This window comes from Mustelus asterias, chromosome 15 (assembly GCF_964213995.1).
Source record: "Mustelus asterias chromosome 15, sMusAst1.hap1.1, whole genome shotgun sequence".
NCBI classification, from domain to species: domain Eukaryota; kingdom Metazoa; phylum Chordata; class Chondrichthyes; order Carcharhiniformes; family Triakidae; genus Mustelus; species Mustelus asterias.
The window spans coordinates 87,904,340-87,923,319 of record NC_135815.1 but is presented as its reverse complement, the minus strand read 5'-3'; the positions used below and the strand labels follow the sequence as shown (position 1 = coordinate 87,923,319).

General features: G+C 48.1%; 1 protein-coding gene across 1 annotated transcript in view; it reads left to right on the top strand.

Moving 5' to 3' along the window:
* Window positions 1–14,755: 14,755 nt before the first annotated feature.
* The window catches only part of LOC144504750 (nesprin-1-like), a 603,924-nt gene continuing 599,699 nt past the window's right edge, over window positions 14,756–18,980 (top strand). The window contains exon 1 of the mRNA XM_078230493.1: window positions 14,756–14,850. Coding sequence (XP_078086619.1) covers window positions 14,784–14,850 — 67 coding nt within the window. The 5' untranslated portion in view covers window positions 14,756–14,783. The remainder of the gene's footprint in view (window positions 14,851–18,980) is intronic.

Below are 18,980 nucleotides of genomic sequence, written 5' to 3'. Positions count from 1 at the left end.
GGTTAAAGAGATGTGTATTGTCTCAAGCCAGGACAGTTAGTGAGATTTTGCAAGCCCCGGCAAGTCGTGGGGGGGTTACAGATAGTGTGACATGAACCCAAGATCCCGGTTGAGGCCGTCCTCATGTATGCGGAACTTGGCTATCAGTTTTTGCTCAGCGGCTCTGCGTTGTCGTGTGTTGTGAAGGCCGCCTTGGAGAACGCTTACCCGAAGATCAGAGGCCGAATGCCCGTGACCGCTGACGTGCTCCCCAACAGGAAGGGAACACTCCTGCCTGGTGATTGTCGAGCGGTGTTCATTCATCCGTTGTCATAGCGTCTGCATGGTCTCCCCAATGTACCATGCCTCGGGACATCCTTTCCTGCAGCGTATCAGGTAGACAACATTGGCCGAGTTGCAAGAGTATGTACCGTGTACCTGGTGGATGGTGTTCTCACGTGAGATGATGGCATCTGTGTCGATGATCCGGCACGTCTTGCAGAGGTTGCTGTGGCAGGGCTGTGTGGTGTCGTGGTCACTGTTCTCCTGAAGGCTGGGTAGTTTGCTGTGGACAATGGTCTGTTTGAGGTTGTGCGGTTGTTTGAAGGCAAGAAGTGGGGGTGTGGGGATGGCCTTGGCGAGATGTTCGTCTTCATCAATGACATGTTGAAGGCTCCGGAGGAGATGCCGTAGCTTCTCCACTCCGGGGCTCCGAGAGCTCGTGCTTTAACCTGGACTTTAACCTGGTGTTGTGAGACTTCATACAGTGCTTACCCCAATCCAACACCGGCAACCCCACATCATGGCTCTTGGGGCTAAAAGGGATCACGGTATCTGGGTGGGTGGGATCAGGATATTGAATTTGATGATCAGCCATGATCAAAATGAATGGAGGAGCAGGCTCGAAGGGCCGAATGGCCGCCTCCTGCTGCTAGCTTCTATGTTTACTGTTGGGGGTTTTTGTTGTATCCGGTTTGCCAGCTCTGTTTCATACATTACAAAGTCTTTAATGGGCTGTGGGGTGTCTTTGCTTTGCTGAATTACGTGAAAGGGACGCTCAAGGTAGCTACACTTTCATGGTAAAAGAGTATAATATTAAAGCAAAACACTTTCTGAATCGGGGCTATTTCTAATCTCAGTCATGAAGAACCAGAGATTTCACAAGTGCATGTAGTTGGGTTAGAGTACCAGGAGATGGCAGTATTTATACAAAGTTGTCTCCTGCTACAACAGGCTTTACACTGACACGGCCTCCAAACTGAGGAGTTGAGTGTTGTTGTATGGGAATGTGTGCAACAATTGACTATGGAGCATCATGTGAATATAGGATCACAGAGCACAGAGGGAGGTCATTCAGCGGCACGGTGGCACAGTGGTTAGCACTGCTGCCTCACAGCACCAGGGACCTGGATTCGATTCCAGCCTTGGATCACTGTCTGCGTGGGATCTGCACATTCTCCCCGTGTCTGCGTGGGTTTCCTCCGGGTGCTCCGGTCCAAAGATGTGCGGGTTAGGTGGATTGGCCAGGGGAACTAGCTAGGGTAAATGCATGGGGGTTATGGGAATGAGGTCTGGGTGGGATTGTGGTCGATGCAGGCGCAATGGGCTGAATGGCCTCCCTCTGCACTGTCAGGATTTGATGAATTCTATCGTTGCCTGTGACGGCTCTCTGAACGAACTCTACAATCGATCCCCCCCCTCCCCAATGGGCTGGTAAATCTTTCTTGCCCTCAGCACTGAGGTGAGGAGAAATTTCGTCACCCAGACAGCGGTGAATCTGTGGAATTCACCACCGGAGAAAGTAGCTGAAGCCAAAAATGTTCAGCAGAATTTTCCTGTCTCGCTGGTGTGGGGGAGGGGGTTGGGTGGGGTGGTGTGAGGTGTTGGGGGTGGTGGGCGGGGTGAGGGCGGGGGGGCAGGATGGAGGTGGGGGAGGGGGGTGGAGTGTGGGGGTTGGAGTGTGGGGGGTGGAGTGGGGGGGTGGAGTGGGGGTGTGGGGGGAGGTTGGGGGGTGGAGGCGGGGGGGGTGGAGGTAGCATTATGCAGCCTCAGGGTGAATCAATGTACATTACAGCTGATGAAGTACCTTTGATTAATATTCGCTGCACTAACATAGGGAAATTCAGCAGCAACGTGTGAACAACAAGCCCTCACAAACAGCAGTGAAATAATAACCAGTTTCGACCGTGGCTCAGTTTGGCATCACCCTGACCTCTGCGTCGCGTGTACTGGGTTCAAGTCCCATGCCGGGACCTGAGCGCAAAAATCAAAGCCGACACTCCAGTGCACTGTCGGAGGTGCCTTTTTTTGGACGAAACATTAAATCCAGACCCCACCTGGCTGTTCGGGTCGATGTAAAAGATCTCCTGCCATGATTTCAAAGAACATAAGAAATAGGAGCAGGAGTAGGCCATCTAGCCCCTCGAGCCTGCCCCGCCATTCAATAAGATCATGGCTGATCTGAAGTGGATCAGTTCCACTTACCCGCCTGATCCCTATAACCCCTAATTCCCTTACCGATCAGGAATCCATCTATCCGTGATTTAAACATATTCAACGAGGTAGCCTCCACTACTTCAGTGGGCAGAGAATTCCAGAGATTCACCACCCTCTGAGAGAAGAAGTTCCTCCTCAACTCTGTCCTAAACTGACCCCTCTTTATTTTGAGGCTGTGCCCTCTAGTTCTAGTTTCCTTTCTCAGTGGAAAGAACCTCTCCATCTCTACCCTATCCAGCCCCTTCATCATCTTATAGGTCTCTATAAGATCCCTCCTCAGCCCAGAACTCTGGCTAATATTTACTCAATCGATATCACAAAAGCAGCTTAACTGATCATTATCACATTGCTGGAGTTGATAGAATCCCTACAGTGCAGAAGGAGACCATTCGGCCCATCAAACTTGCACCAACAACAATCTCCATCCAGGCCGTATCCCCATAACCCCAAGTATTTACCCCTCTAATCCCCGTGACACTAAGGGGCAATTTAGCCTGGCCAATCCACCTAACCCGCACATCTTTGGCGTGTGGGAGGAAACCGGAGCACGTGGAGGAAACCCACGTAGGCATGGGGAGAACCTGGTGACCCAAGCCGGGAATTGAACCCGGGTCCATGGTGCTGTGAGGCAGCAGTGCTAATCACTGTGTCGCCCCTTCTGCTTTGTGCTGCTGTGGTTTCTGCATCGCAATTGTGACTACATTTTTAAAAGTTAAAGTTTATTTATTAGTCACAAGTAGGCTTACATTAACACTGCAATGAAGTTACTGTGAAATTCCCCTAGTCGCCACACTCCGGTGCCTGTTCGGGTTACACTGAGGGAGAATTTAACATGGCCAATGCACCTAACCAGCACAGCACGTCTTTCCGACTGTGGGAGGAAGCCAGGGCACCTGGAGGAAACCCACGCAAACACGGGGAGAACGGGCAGACTCTGCACAGACAGTGACCCAAAGCCGGGAATCGAACCCACGTCCTGTGAGGCAGCAGTGCTAACCACTGTGCCACCGTGTCACCCACAAAATGTGCTTAAAATGTACCTTATTGGCTCAAACGTACTTAGAGATGTCTGGTGGTCATGAAAAGTGCTAATAAAGGCTAATGTTGTTTTTATTTTTAGATAAACTGTTTCTTTACAATTCTATTGTTTGAAATAAAAATGGTGGCCATCGGTGAAAGAACTCTGCTCTTCTGAGAATACTTCCGTGTGTGCCTCACCTGAGTAGTCTAACACCGCGATGAAAAATCCGTACCTCTGACAGTGCAGCACTCCCTCAGCACAGCATTGAAGTACCAGCCTACATTTTGTGCTTGACTCTCAGGAGTAAGGGTTGAATCTCCAACCCAGGGGTAAGATTGCTACCATCAGAGCCAGTGCCTAATGAACATAGAACATAGAACAGTACAGCACAGAACAGGCCCTTCGGCCCACGATGTTGTGCCGAGCTTTATCTGAAACCAAGATCAAGCTATCCCACTCCCTATCATCCTGGTGTGCTCCATGTGCCTATCCAATAACCGCTTAAATGTTCCTAAAGTGTCTGACTCCACTATCACTGCAGGCAGTCCATTCCACACCCCAACCACTCTCTGCGTAAAGAATCTACCTCTGATATCCTTCCTGTATCTCCCACCATGAACCCTATAGTTATGCCCCCTTGTAATAGCTCCATCCACCCGAGGAAATAGTCTTTGAACGTTCACTCTATCTATCCCCTTCATCATTTCATAAACCTCTATTAAGTCTCCCCTCAGCCTCCTCCGCTCCAGAGAGAACAAACCTAGCCCCCTCAACCTTTCCTCATAAGACCTACCCTCCAAACCAGGCAGCATCCTGGTAAATCTCCTCTGCACTCTTTCCAGCGCTTCCACATCCTTCTTATAGTGAGGTGACCAGAACTGCACACAATATTCCAAATGTGGTCTCACCAAAGGTCCTGTACAGTTGCAGCATAACCCCACGGCTCTTAAACTCCAACCCCCTGTTAATAAAAGCTAACACACTATAGGCCTTCTTCACAGCTCTATCCACTTGAGTGGCAACCTTTAGAGATCTGTGGATATGAACCCCAAGATCTCTCTGTTCCTCCACAGTCTTCAGAACCCTACCTTTGACCCTGTAATCCACCTTAAACATGTTTCTTTCCAATCCCCGGCTCACACCCACAGGCCAGCTTACTTACAAACCAGATTCTGGTGAAATGTACCGTCATCTTTAAGGAACAGGAGACTCAAGTGCTGGGTGGAAGTTGGCAGTATTGTGAGAGGATGCAAGATCTCTCTGCATTACTCTAGCGCCTGATTTTAGCCAGGTTGTCGAGGAATGTGGGAGTGGGAGGAGTGGGGGAGTGGGGGAGTGGGGAGGAGGGGTTGTGGCATTTGAAGGGATCGTTTGATTTTGATTTGATTTATTATTGTCACATGTATCGCGATGCAGTGAAAAGTATTGTTTCTTGTGCACTGTACAAAGCATACCGTTCATAGAGAAGGAAAGGAGAGAGTGCAGAATGTAGTGTTACAGTCATAGCTAGGGTGTAGAGAAAGATCAACTTAATGCAAGGTAAGTCCATTCAAAAGTCTGACAGCAGAACTTTGTATCTTTTTCCCGGAGGAAGAAGGTGGAAGAGAGAATGTCTAGGGTGCGGGGGGTCCTTGATTATGCTGGCTGCTTTTCCAAGGCAGCAAATTGTGATTGTGAGGAGATTGTGGCAGAACTGGAGGGAAGCAAGGAGTTCCGGGGAATGGCAAAAGCCCTTCCTGAAGGCAGTGGAGACTCATTCGTCGAGTCACGCAGCGCGTTTAACAACATGGGGTGGACGCCAATACATTTGATGGCTGGCACTATGACATTGCTGTGTTGTGCCCGATAGGGTGGAGGTAATTGTGAGTGAAGTATTTCATTGTCCTCTGTTGTCTCCACGGCTTGGATTTTGTGAAAGAGAGAAATCTCCACAGAAAAGTGATGAACATCAGTCCAGGGTCAAGGTGTAACTTTATCGTGGCAATTTGCTTTTGAAGTTCTTCGCGATTTTGAAACTCAGTCAGTCAGACTTTATCAGTGAACGAGGTTGGTCTTCACTCGATGCGTGTGAGGGGCCCAGTCGACCTGTCTCGCTCCGGGTTGAGTGGATTATTGGCAGTGTTGGATGGTGAGGGAGTTGGAGGATTCATCTGCCTTTGTAGGGTTGGGGAGGAGACGACCGCAGTCACACAGTCTGATGAGTCGCCGGTGAGGTTGATTTCCCCGGTGAGCTGTGGTTCAGAGAGTTGGTTAACAGTTTTGGGGTGTCGAATGTGATATGCTGCTGCCGTGCGCCTTGCTTGCGAGTACTTTGCTGAACATACAAATACGATGCACACGCACACATACGTCGCGAGTCTCTGGAACACGCTTCCTCAAAAGGCAGCAGAATCTTTGAATATTTTTAAGGCAGAGCGGGATAGATTCTTGACTAACAAGGGGGTGAAAGGTTATCGGGGGGTAGGAAGGAATGTGGGGTTGAGGTTATACTCAGATCAGCCATGATCACATTGAATGGCGGTGCAAGCTCGTATGCCTAGAAACCCTACAGTGTAGAAGGAGGCCATTCGGCCCATCGTGCCTGCACTGACAACAATCCCACCCAGGCCGTATCCCCATATATTTATCCCGCTAATCCCTCCAACACACGCATCCCGGGACACTAAGGAGCAGTTTAGCATGGCTGGTCTCCTACAATCAACCCTCCACACACGTGAGGTCATTTAAATCTAATGTGCGGGCTAGGTGCTTTGGGATGCACATCTTTGGGCTGTGGGAGGAAACCAGAGCACCCGGAGGAAACCCACACAGACACGGGGAGAATGTACAAACTCCACACAGACAGTGACCCAAGCTGGGAATCGAACCCAGGGCCCTGGAGCTGTGAGGCAGCAGTGGTAATCACTGTGCCACCGTGCCATCCCTGCTCCTAATTTAAATGTGTGTATGCATCTGGGTGAGGTGTGGGCATTGGAAGAGTGGATGATGAATGTTTTGCTTTCACAGATGGTGATTTTTGATTTGATTTATTATTGTCACATGTATTGGGATACAGTGAAAAGTATTGTTTCTTGCGCACTATACAGTCAAAGCATACCATTCATAGAGAACGAAAGGAGAGAGCGCAGGATGTAGTGTTACAGTCATAGCTAGGGTGTAGAGAAAGATCAACTTAATACGAGATAAGCCCATTCAAAAGTCTGATGGCAGCAGGGAAGAACCTGTTCTTGAGTCGGTTGGTACGTGACCTCAGATGTTTTTATCTTTTTCTTGATTGGGCCATTGCTTCATAAAGAGCCAATTTGGGCCGGCGAGCACAGGGCAGATGGATGGATGGCACTTGGCGTGACTTAGGACATGGCGGTAGAGATCAGGATGACCTCAAGTATGTGGGGTTTGAATGTAGGAGACCAGCCAGAAATGTATGAGAACAGTCAAGAAAGGGGAGGAGTGCACAGTGACACAGTGATTAACACTGCTAGGGTCCTGGGTTTGATTCCGGCCTTTGGTGACTGTCTGTGTGGAGTTTGCACATTCTCCCCATGTCTGCGTGGGTTTCCTCTGGTGCTCCGTTTTCCTCCCACGCTCCAAAGATGTGCAGGTTAGAATCCCGACAGAATCCCTACAGTGCAGAAAGAGGCCATCCAGCCCATTGAGTCTGCACTGACTCCAAAAGAGGTTTTGTGGATTGGCCATGCTAAATTGCCTCTTAGTATCCAAAGATGTGCAGGTTAGGTGGATTGGCCATGCTAAATTGCCTCTTAGTATCCAAAGATGTGCAGGTTAGGTGGATTGGCCATGCTAAATTGTCCCTTAGTCTCCAAAGATGTGTAGGTTAGGTGGATTAGCCATGCTAAATTGCCCCTTCGTATCCCAAGATGTGCAGGTTAGGTGGATTGGCCGTGCTAAATTGTCCCTTAGTGTTTAAAGATGGGCAGGTTAGGTGGATTGGCCATGCTAAATTGCCCCTTAGTATCCAAAGATGTGCAGGTTAGGTGGATTAGCCGTGGTAAATGTGCGGGGTTACGGGAATAGGGTGGAGGGGAGAGCTTGGGTGGGATGCCCTTTAGGAGCTCGATGGACCGAATGGCCTCTTTCTGTACTGTAGGGATTCTAGATGAGAGTTTCAGGAGTGGATGAAGATTGGGAGAAGGAAACAAGTTAGTGAAGGTATCAAAAGACAATGGGTGGGATTTTATAGCCTTGCTTGGGCGAGATTTGTGTTGCCCGACCCTCGCCTGCACTGATTTCATGGCGGACGAGGTGGTAGAGTTCCAGCCAATAGCTTTAATTGGTCTTCCCAACATTTGATTGGAGGAAGTTTTGCTCTGAAACCTGATAAATGTTTTTTTCCCTTTTGTGTTCATGGGGTGTGGGTGTCGCTGAGTCAGCATTTGTTGCCCATTCCTAGTCGCCCTTAAACTGAGTGGCTTGCTCGGCCATTTCAGAGGGCAGTTAAGAGGGCAGTGGGTCTGGAGTCACATGTAGGCCAGACCAGGTAAGGATGGCAGATTTCCGTCCCTAAAGGACATTAGTGAACCAGATGGGGTTTGTTTTACAACAATCATTGGTAGTTTCATGGCTACAATTACTGAGACCAGCTTTCAATTTGAGATTTTTGAACAAATTATTTTTTTTGAAATTACCACCAGCTGCTGTGATGGGATTTGAACTCCTGTCCTCAGACCATTAGTCTGGGCCTCTGGATTACTAGGCCAGTGACATGACAGCTAAGCCACCATCTCCCTGCGAGTTCCCAACATTGACTGGGACAGCCATAGTATTAGAGGCTTGGATGGAGAGAAATTGGTTGAGTGTATTCAGGAGGAATTTCTCATTCAGTATGTGGATGGCCCGACTAGAGAGGGGGCAAAACTTGACCTCCTCTTGGGAAATAAGGAAGGGCAGGTGACAGAAGTGTTAGTGAGGGATCACTTTGGGACCAGTGACCATAATTCCATTAGTTTTAAGATAGCTATGGAGAATGATAGGTCTGGCCCAAAAGTTTAAATTCTAAATTGGGGCAAGGCCAATTTTGACGGTATCAGGCAGGAACTTTCAACAGTTAATTGGGGGAGTCTGTGGGAAGGCAAAAGGACGTCTGGTAAGTGGGAGGCTTTCAAAAGTGTATTAACCAGGGTTTAGAGTGAAGGGCAAGGCTGGTAGAAGTAGGGAACCCTGGATGACTCGGGATATTGAGGCCCTGGTCAACAAGAAGAAGGAGGCACATGACATGCATAAGCAGCTGGGATCAAGTGAATCCCTTGAAGAGTATAGAGGGTGTAGGAGTAGAGTTAAGAGAGAAATCAGGAGGGCAGAAAGGGGACACGAGATTGTTTTGGCAGAAAAGGCAAAGGAGAATCCAAAGAGCTTCTATAAATACATAAAGGGAAAAGAGTAACTAGGGAGAGAATAGGACCTCTTAAGGATCAACAAGGTCATCTATGTGCGGATCCACAAGAGATGGGTGAGATCCGAAATGAATATTTCTCATCAGTATTCACTGTTGAGAAAAGCATGGATGTTAGGGAACTTGGGGAAATAAATAGTGATGTCTTGAGGAGTGTACATATAACAGAGAAGGAGGTGCTGGAAGTCTTAAAGCGCATCAAGGTAGATAAATCCCCGGGACCTGATGAAGTGCATCTCAGGACACTGTGGGAGATGAGGGAGGAAATTGTGGGTCCCCTAGCAGAGATATTTGAATCATCGATAGTCACAGGTGAGGTGCCTGGAGATTGGATGGTGGCAAATGTTTTGCCTTTGTTTAAGAAGGGCTGCAGAGAAAAGCCTGGGAACTACAGGCTAGTTAGCCTCACATCTGTGGTGGGTAAGTTGTTGGAAGGTATTTTGAGAGACAGGATCTACAGACATTTAATGAGGCAAGGACTGATTAGGGACAGTCAGCATGGCTTTGTGAGTGGAAAATCATGTCTCACAAATTTGATTGAGGTTTTTGAAGGGGTAACCAAGAAGGTAGATGAGGGCAGTGCAGTTGATGTTGTCTACATGGACTTCAGCAAGGCCTTTGACAAGGTACTGCATGGTAGGTTGTTGCATAAGGTTAAATCTCATGGGATCCAGGGTGAGGTATCTAAATGGATACAAAATTGGCTTGATGACAACCCTCTATAACCATGACAGGTGGTTGTAGAGGGTTGTTTTTCGAACTGGAGGCCTGTGACCAGTGGTGTGCCTCAAAGATCAGTGCTGGGTCCACTGTTATTTGTCATTTATATTAATGATTTGGATGAGAATTTAGTAGGCATGGTTGGTAAGTTTGCAGATGACACCAAGATTGGTGGCATGGTGGACAGTGAAGAAGGTTATCTAAGGTTGCAACGGGAATTTGATCAATTGGGCCAGTGGGCTGACGAATGGCAGATGAGGTTTAATTTAGATAAATGCGAGGTGATGCATTTTGGTCGACTGAACCAGGGCAGGACTTACTCAGTTAATAGTAGGGCGTTGGGGAGAGTTATGGAACAAAGAGATCTAGGGGTACATGTTCATAGCTCCTTGAAAGTGGAGTCACAAGTGGACAGAGTGGTGAAGAAGGCATTCAGCACGCTTGGTTTCATTGGTCAGAACATTGAATACAGGAGTTGGGACGTCTTGTTGAAGTTGTACAAGACATTGGTAAGGACACTTGGAATACTGTGTACAGTTCTGGTCATCCTATTATTGAAAGAATATTATTAAACTAGAAAGAATGAAGAAAAGATTTACTAGAATGCTACCGGGACTTGATGGTTTGAGTTATAAGGAGAGGCTGGATAGACTGGGACTTTTTTCTCTGGAGCGTAGAAGGCTGAGGGGTGATCTTATAGAGGTCTATAAAATAATGAGGGGCATAGATCAGTTAGATAGTCAATATCTTTTCCCAAAGGTAGGGGAGTCTAAAACTAGAAGACATAGGTTTAAGGTGAGAGGGGAGAGATACACAAGGTTCCAGAGGAGCAATTTTTTCACACAGAGGGTGGTGAGTGTCTGGAACAAGCTGCCAGAGGTAGTAGTAGAGGCGGGTACAATTTTGTCTTTTAAAAAGTGTTTCAACAGTTACATGGATAGGATGGGTATAGAGGGATATGGGCCAAACGTGGGCAATTGGGACTAGCTTAGGGGTTAAAAAAAAGGGCGGCATGGACAAGTTGGGCTGAAGGGTCTGTTTCCATGCTGTAAACCTCTATGACTCTATGAGTCCCCACACTCTGGTGGATAGTCCTCTCTGTTGCCCATACCCTAATTTGCACCAAGAGCGGCATGGTGGCACAGTGGTTAACACTGCTGCCTCACAGTGTCAGGGACCCGGGTTTGAGTCCTAGCTTGGCTCACTGTCTGTGTGGAGTCTGCACGTTCTCCCCGTGTCTACGTGGGTTTCCTCCGGGTGCTCCAGTTTCCTCTCACAGTCTGAAAGACGAGCTGGTTAGGTGCATTGACCCGAACAAGTGCCGAAGTGTGGCGACTAGGGGATTTTCACAGTAACTTCATTGCAGTGTTAATGTAAGCCTGTATGTGACACTAATAAATAAACTTATTTAAGCTCTGGAACTCCCCTCTTTAAACCTCTCCACTTGTTCCACCTTGGCCTCCCGTGTGATGCACCTCAAAACATATCTCTTTGCTTTGATGATGGTCCTACCTGTTACCTTGTTGCAGTATTATTATGCTATGTAAACGCTGAACAGATCCTTCATGAGATTTCTGACACATTCAATTGCTTTTTGAACAGCCATGTTTCTCTCTAATGGTCTTTTATTCCCCCATTTCATGGTCATGCCGACACTATAGTTAAGAAAGCCCACCAACGCCTCTACTTTCTCAGAAGACTAAGGAAATTTGGCATGCCAGCTACGACTCTCACCAACTTTTACAGATGCACCAAAGAAAGCATTCTTTCTGGTTGTATCACAGCTTGGTATGGGCTCCTGCTCTGCCCAAGACCTCAAGGAACTACAAAAGGACGTGAATGTAGCCCAATCCATCACGCAAACCGAGCCTCCCATCCATTGACACTGTCTACACTTCCCGCTGCCTCAGCAAAGCAGCCGGCATAATCAAGGACCCCCCGGACATTCTCTCTTCCACCTACTTCCACTGGGAAAAGGATACAAAAGTCTGAGATCACGTACCAACCGACTCAAGAACAGCTTCTTCTCTGCTGCCGTCAGACGTTTGAATGGACCTACCTCGTACTATGTTGATCTTTCTCTACACCCTAGCTATGGCTGTAACACTACATTCTGTACTCTCTCATTTCCTTCTCTATGAACGGTATGCTTTGTGTGTATAGCGCGCAAGAAACAATACTTTTCACTGTATACAAATACATGTGACAATAATAAATCAAATCAAATCAAACCATGTGTCAACCTTGGGTGCTCAATTCAGCTAAAAAGAGAGGCTGGTTGGAGATCTAACGAAGAGTCATCCAGACTCGAAACGTTGGCTCTATTCTCTCTCCACAGATGTTGTCAGACCTGCTGAGTTTCCCCAGCATTTTCTATTTTTGTCTGGTTCGGCTGGGGTCTTTTTTCTTTAGAGCAGAGAATTCTGAAGTGGGGGTGGGGGTGGGGAAGGGGGGGGGGGGTGGCGAGGGGCAGGGGGCTGGGGGGGGGGTGGTGGGGTGGGGGGGGGGAGAGACCTGATAGAGATGTATAAAATTATGAGGTACATAGATAGGGTAGATAGGAAGGGGTTTTCGCATTAGTAAATGGGTCAATAACCAGGGAGCATAGATACAAGGTGAGGGACAGGAGATTTAGAGGGAATTTGAGGAAAATCTTTTTCACCCAGAAGGTTATGGGGATCTGGAACTCACTGCCTGAAAGGGTGGTAGAGGTGGGAACCCTCACAACATTTAAGCAGCATTTAGATGATCATTTGAAGCATCACAGCATAGGATAGAATCTAGAATCCCAATATGGTAGAAGTAGGCTATTCAGCCCATCGAGCCTGCACCAACAACAATCCCACCCACGCCCTAACCCCGTAACCCCATGTATTTACTCTGCTATTCCACTAACACTAAGGGACAATTTAGCATGGTCAATCCACCTAATCTGCACATCTTTGGAGCGTGAAAGGAAACCTGAGCACCCCGAGGAAACCCATGCAGACACGGGGAGAATGTACAAACTCCACACAGTCACCCGAGGTCGGAATCGAACCCGGGTCCCTGGCGCTGTGAGGCAGCAATGCGAACCACAGTGCCACTGTGCTACCACTATAAAGAGACATAGAGTCATAGAGGTTTACAGCATGGAAACAGGCCCTTCTGCCCAACATGTCCATGCTGCACTTTTTTTTAAAAACCCCTAAGCTAATCCCAATTGCCCATATTTGGCCCATATCCCCCTTTACCAATCTTACCCATGTAACTGTCTAAATACTTTTTAAAAGAGAAAATTGTACCCGCCTCTACTACTACCTCTGGCAGCTTGTTCCACTCACCACCCTCTGTGTGAAAAAATTGCCCCTCTGGACACTTTTGTATCTCTCCCCTCTCACCTTAAACCTATGCCCTCTAGTTTTAGACTCCCCTACCTTTGGGAAAAGATATTGACTATCTATCTGATCTGTGCCCCTCATTATTTTATAGACCTTTATAAGATCACCCCTCAGCCTCCTATGCTCCGGAGGAAAAAAGTCCCAGTCTGTCCAGCCTCTCCTTATAACTCAATCCATCGAGTCCCGGTAGCATCCTAGTAAATCTTTTCTGCACTCTTTCTAGTTTAATAATATCCTTTCTATAATAGGGTGACCAGAACTGTACACAGTATTCCAAGTGTGGCCTTACCAATGTCTTGTACAACTTCAACAAGACATTCCAACTCCTGTATTCAATGTTCTGACCAATGAAACCAAGGATGCCGAATGCCTTCTTCACCACTCTGTCCACCTGTGACTCCACTTTCAAGGAGCTATGAACATGTACCCCTCGATCTCCTTGTTCTGTAACTCTCCCCAACGCCCTACCATTAACTGAGTAAGTCCTGCCCTGGTTCAATCTACCAAAATGCATCACCTCGCATTTGTATTTTGTGAATAATTATTGTGAATAATTATGAAATACAAACTTATAAAGGGATATTATATCTTAGATTTTAGTTTTCTTCTCACTTCGACCCCGACAGCATGCAAGACTATAGACCAGGCGCAGGAAAATGGGATGAGATCGAATCATAGTTTCCCTACAGTGCAGAAGAGGCCATTCGGTCCATCGGGGCCTCTCCGACTTTCTGACTGAGTATCTTGCCTAGGCCCTCTCCCCTGCCCTATTCCCCTAACCCCGCACATTGCCATTGCTAATGGGACTCTAAGGGGACACTTAGCATCGCCAATCCACCTAACCTCCACATCTTTGGAGAATAGGTAGGTGTTTTTTGTTTTATTCATTCGTGGGACATGGGCGTCGCTGGCTGGCCATCATTTATTGCCCATCCCTGGTTGCTCATGGAGGGCAGTTGAGAGTTAACCGCATTGCTGTGGCTCTGGAGTCACATGTAGGCCAGACCAGGTAAGGACGGCAGAGTCCCTAGAGGTCATTAGTGACCCAGATGGCTTTTTCCAACAATCGACAATGGTTTCATGGTCATCAGTTAATGCCAGATTTAAAAAAATTGTTGAATCTAAATGCTATCATCTGCCGTGGTGGGATTCGAACCCGGGTCCCCAGAACATTAGCTGAGTTTCTGGATGAATAGTCGAGTGATAATACAACTAGGCCATCACCTCCCCATGTTTGCTTGATGGCTGGCGCATTCACAATGGGCCGAAGGGCCTCCCTCTGTGCTGTACAACTCTATGACAGCTCGAGAAACTAAGTGACAGTTGATATTTTGACTAACCATTAGCTCAGTGTACTTTCTTCCCTCTGCTGTCTCTCTTGTCCCTGCACTCCTTAATTAGTACAAAGCTTTAAGTGTGTCCTTGTTAATCTGTCAGGTTGGATGATCAGTCCTGCCTGCCTTTAACCCTCTTACAAAGGCGAAGATTTACATGCAAGCCCTGCCGTTTCCTTTCAGGGAGACTGAGGTCATTTAGAAATCTCCCCTCCCCTCCAGATACAGAGAGAGGAAGTTGGAGCGCGTAAAATCTGCTTGTTTCTGGCGAGGGAGCAAGGGCAGCTCATTGGGTGCAGGCTGCGGTGACTCAACCCCCATACACACACACACTCTCTCTCTCAGTGCTTGCTGCAGGCTCTGTCTGCATCCATGCCGGCTTGAAGGCAGAGCCAGCCCGGGGGAGGGCACAGCAGCAAGATTGCGGACTGAGTTGGGGGAGGATGGCGACAGCGCGAGGGTATGGGAGATCCCACAGGGACATCGCCAATGTGATGCAGAAACTGCAAGGTAAAACAGCACCGGGTTTGTTACATGTTTGCAGCGGCTGAAATAACACCCCACTGGTTCTGAGTGTATCGTTTTGTTTGTTTGTTACACTGTGTAGCAATTATTGCAGAACCATTCCAGTGTATTGGGATCATGTCAACAATTTGTATTGGGGAAGAATTAATCATAAAGTCACTTCCGTGGCGCTTTTTTTGCTACTTCGATTGCCACCCCTTTGGATCCACATATGAATTAAGGCTAGATTAAGGCTAGCAGCCCTTGCTAAAAGGCTGCAGGTTTGTGATTCTAGATAAATAACACCTCAGCTAGAGAGGCAACGATGTTTGCTGCAGCATTATCAATCCACCTCTCCCCCCCCCCCCCCCAGTCAAGGACAAGCGACCCAGCTTGATGCCCCATCTGATGACTGGTGTTCCGCAGATAGTTTACACCTCACCTTGAACCCTGGTTGGGTTGTCACAGATGGGACAGAACGGCCGGGCTCTGGTGATCAAGGTTGCCTTTTTGAAAAGGTTTTCCCCCCCTCTCTCTCTCTCTCTCTTTGAGTGTTTACTCTTGTTTCCAAGGGACCCGAGTTTCTGTTCGTTTAAGCACAGAATCCACAGCAAAACATTGCTGCAGGAAAGTGCTGGACCGACTCAGCAGGTGTGGCAGCAGCGGTGGAGGGAGAGAGAGAGAGACAGGAGGTAACGTTGTAGGTCTTTCCATCGGAACTTCCGAGAAAAAAACCAACACTCGGGCGAGATGGTATTTCTAAAGGAGGCAATCGTGACAGTTGATGCCTTCACCCAGTTTACCAGAATATAAATAAAGTTCAAGCTTATTTATTAGTGTCACAAGTAGGCTTACATTAACACTGCAATGAAGTTATTGTGAAAATCCCCTAGTCGCCACACTCCGGCCCCTGTTCGGGTAACACTGAGAGAGAATTTAGCATGGCCAGCATGTCTTTTGGACTGTGGGAGGAAACCGGAGCACCCGGAGGAAACCCCACGCAGACACGGGGAGAGTAATTTTGGATTGATTCGGGGCTATGGGGGGAGAGTGGGACAGAGTAATTTTGGATTGTATCTGGAGACTGGCTGAGAACCCCTAGTCCTACCTTCATCCATCAATGTGCATTCAAACACTCACACGCGACACACCTGACACGCACTCACACCCAACACGCACACAGTCACACCCAACATATATGGCTGAAACAGCTGAGGGAGCTTCATATGTCATACCCTGACAATATTCATAGAATCATAGAATTCCTATTGTGCGGAAGGAGACCATTTGGCCCATCGAGGCTGTACCGAATCTCTGACCGAGTGTCTTACCCAGGCCCTATCCCTGTAACCCCACATATTTACCCCGCTAATCCCCCTAACCTGCACATCGTTAGACACTAAGGGGCAATTTAGCATGGCCAATCATCCTAACCTACACATCTTTGGACACCAAGGGGCAATTTAGCATGGCCAATCCACCTAACCTGCGCATCTTTGGACTGTGGGAGGAAACCCCACACAGACGCGGGGAGAACGTGCAAACTCCACACAGGCAGTCACCCAAGGCCAGAACTGAAATGGGTCCCTAGTGCTGTGAGGCAGCAGTGCTAACCACCGTGCCACTGTGTCGCCCATATTCTGGCAATAGTATTAAAGACTTGTGATCCAGAACATGCCGCTCCCCTAGCCAAGCTGTTCCAGGACAGCTACAACACTGGCATCTACCCAACAATGTGGAAAGTTGCCCAGGTATGTCCTGTATACAAAAAAAGGACAACTCCAACCCGGTTAATTACCGCCCCATCAGTCTGCTCTCGATCATCAGTAAAGTGATGGAAGGGGTCGTCAACAGTGCTGTCAAGCAGCACCTGCTCAGCAATAACCTGCTCAGTGACGCCCAGTTTGGGTTCCACCGGGTCACTCAGCTCCTGACCTACTCATTGTGTACAGTTCTGGTCACCTCACTATAAGAAGGATGTGGAAGCGCTGGAAAGAGTGCAGAGGAGATTTACCAGGATGCTGCCTGGTTTGGAGGGTAGGTCTTATGAGGAAAGGTTGAGGGAGCTAGGGCTGTTCTCTCTGGAGCGGAGGAGGCTGAGGGGAGACTTAATAGAGGTTTATAAAATGATGAAGGGGATAGATAGAGTGAACGTTCAAAGACTATTTCCTCGGGTGGATGGAGCTATTACAAGGGGGCATAACTATAGGGTTCGTGGTGGGAGATACAGGAAGGATATCAGAGGTAGGCTCTTTACGCAGAGAGTGGTTGGGGTGTGGAATGGACTGCCTGCAGTGATAGTGGAGTCAGACACTTTGGGAACATTTAAGCGGTTATTGGATAAGCACATGGAGCACACCAGGATGATAGGGAGTGGGATAGCTTGATCTTGGTTTCTGATAAAGCTCGGCACAACATCGTGGGCCGAAGGGCCTGTTCTGTGCTGTACTGTTCTATGTTCTATGACCTCATTACAGCCTTGGTTCAAACATGGACAAAAGAGCTGAATTCCAGAGATGAGGTGAGAATGACAGCCCTTGATATCAAGGCAGTATTTGACTGAGTGTGGCATCAAGGAGCTGCAGCAAAACTGGAGTCAATGGTAATCAGGGGAAAACTCTTTGCTGGTTAGAGTCACACCCGGCATAAAGGAAGATGGGTTGCAGTGATTGGAGACCAATCATCTCAGCTCCGGGGCATTTCTGCAGGAGTTCCTCAGGGTTAGTGTCTTAGGCCCAACCATCTTCAGCTGCTTCATCAATGACCTTTCCTCTGTCATAAGGTCAGAAGTAGGAATGTTCACTGATGATTGCACAATGTTCAGTATCCTTCACAATTCCTCAGTTACTGAAGCAATCCATGTTCAAATGCAGCAAGACTTGGACAATATCCAGGCTTGGGCTGACAAGTGGCAAGTAACATTTGCCCCACACAATTGCCAGGCACTGACCATCTCCAACAAGAGACAATCTAACCATCACCCCTTAACATTCAATGTCATTACCATCACTGAATCCCCTGCTATCAACATCCTGGGCTTACTATTGACTAGAAACTGAACTAGACTAGCCATTTGAACACTGTGGCTAAAAAAGCAGGTTAGAGTCTAGAAATCCTGCAGTTAGTATCTCAATTTCTAACTCCCCACAGCCTATCCACCATCTACAAGGCACAAGTCAGGAGTGTGATGGAATACTCCCCACTTGCCTGGATGGGTGCAGCTCCAACAACACTCAAGAAGCTCGACACCATCCAGGACAAAGCAGCCCGCTTGATTGGCACCACATCCACAAACATCCACTCCCTCCACCACCGACGCTCAGTAGCAGCAGTGTGTACTATCTACAAGATGCACTGCAGCAATTCACCAAGGATCTTTAGGCAGCCCCTTCCAAACCCATGATCACCACCATTTAGAAGGACAAGGGCAGCAGATACATGGGAACACCACCACCTGCAAGTTCCCCTCCAAGCCACTCACCATCCTGACTTGGAAATATATCGCCGTTCCTTCACAGCCGCTGAGTCAAAATCCTGGAATTCCCTCCCTAACAGCACTGTGGGTGTACCTACACCACATGGACTGCAGTGGTTCAAGAAGGCAGCTCACCACCACCTTCTCAAGGGACCAGCCAGCGATGCCCACATCCCATAAATGCAAAAGAAAACACACACGCCACACACTCACACCTGACACACATTCACTCACACACGACAGACACACACACTCACATTTGATACACACCCTCACTCACACCTGACACATACACACACACACACAACTGGCACACATGTGCACACACACATCTGACACACACACACACTCACATTTGACACACACCTTCACTCACACATGACACACACACACACACAACTGACACACATGTGCATACACATACATACACACTTCACACACACCTTCACTCACACCTGACACATGCACACACAACTGACACACACACTCATACCTGACACACATTGACTCACACATGATAGACACACACTCACACTTGATTCACACCCCCACTCACACCTGACACATGCACACACACACACTCTCACACACACACGTTCACACCCGACGCATACACACGCACAACTGACACACATTCACACAAGCCCGACACACACCCTCA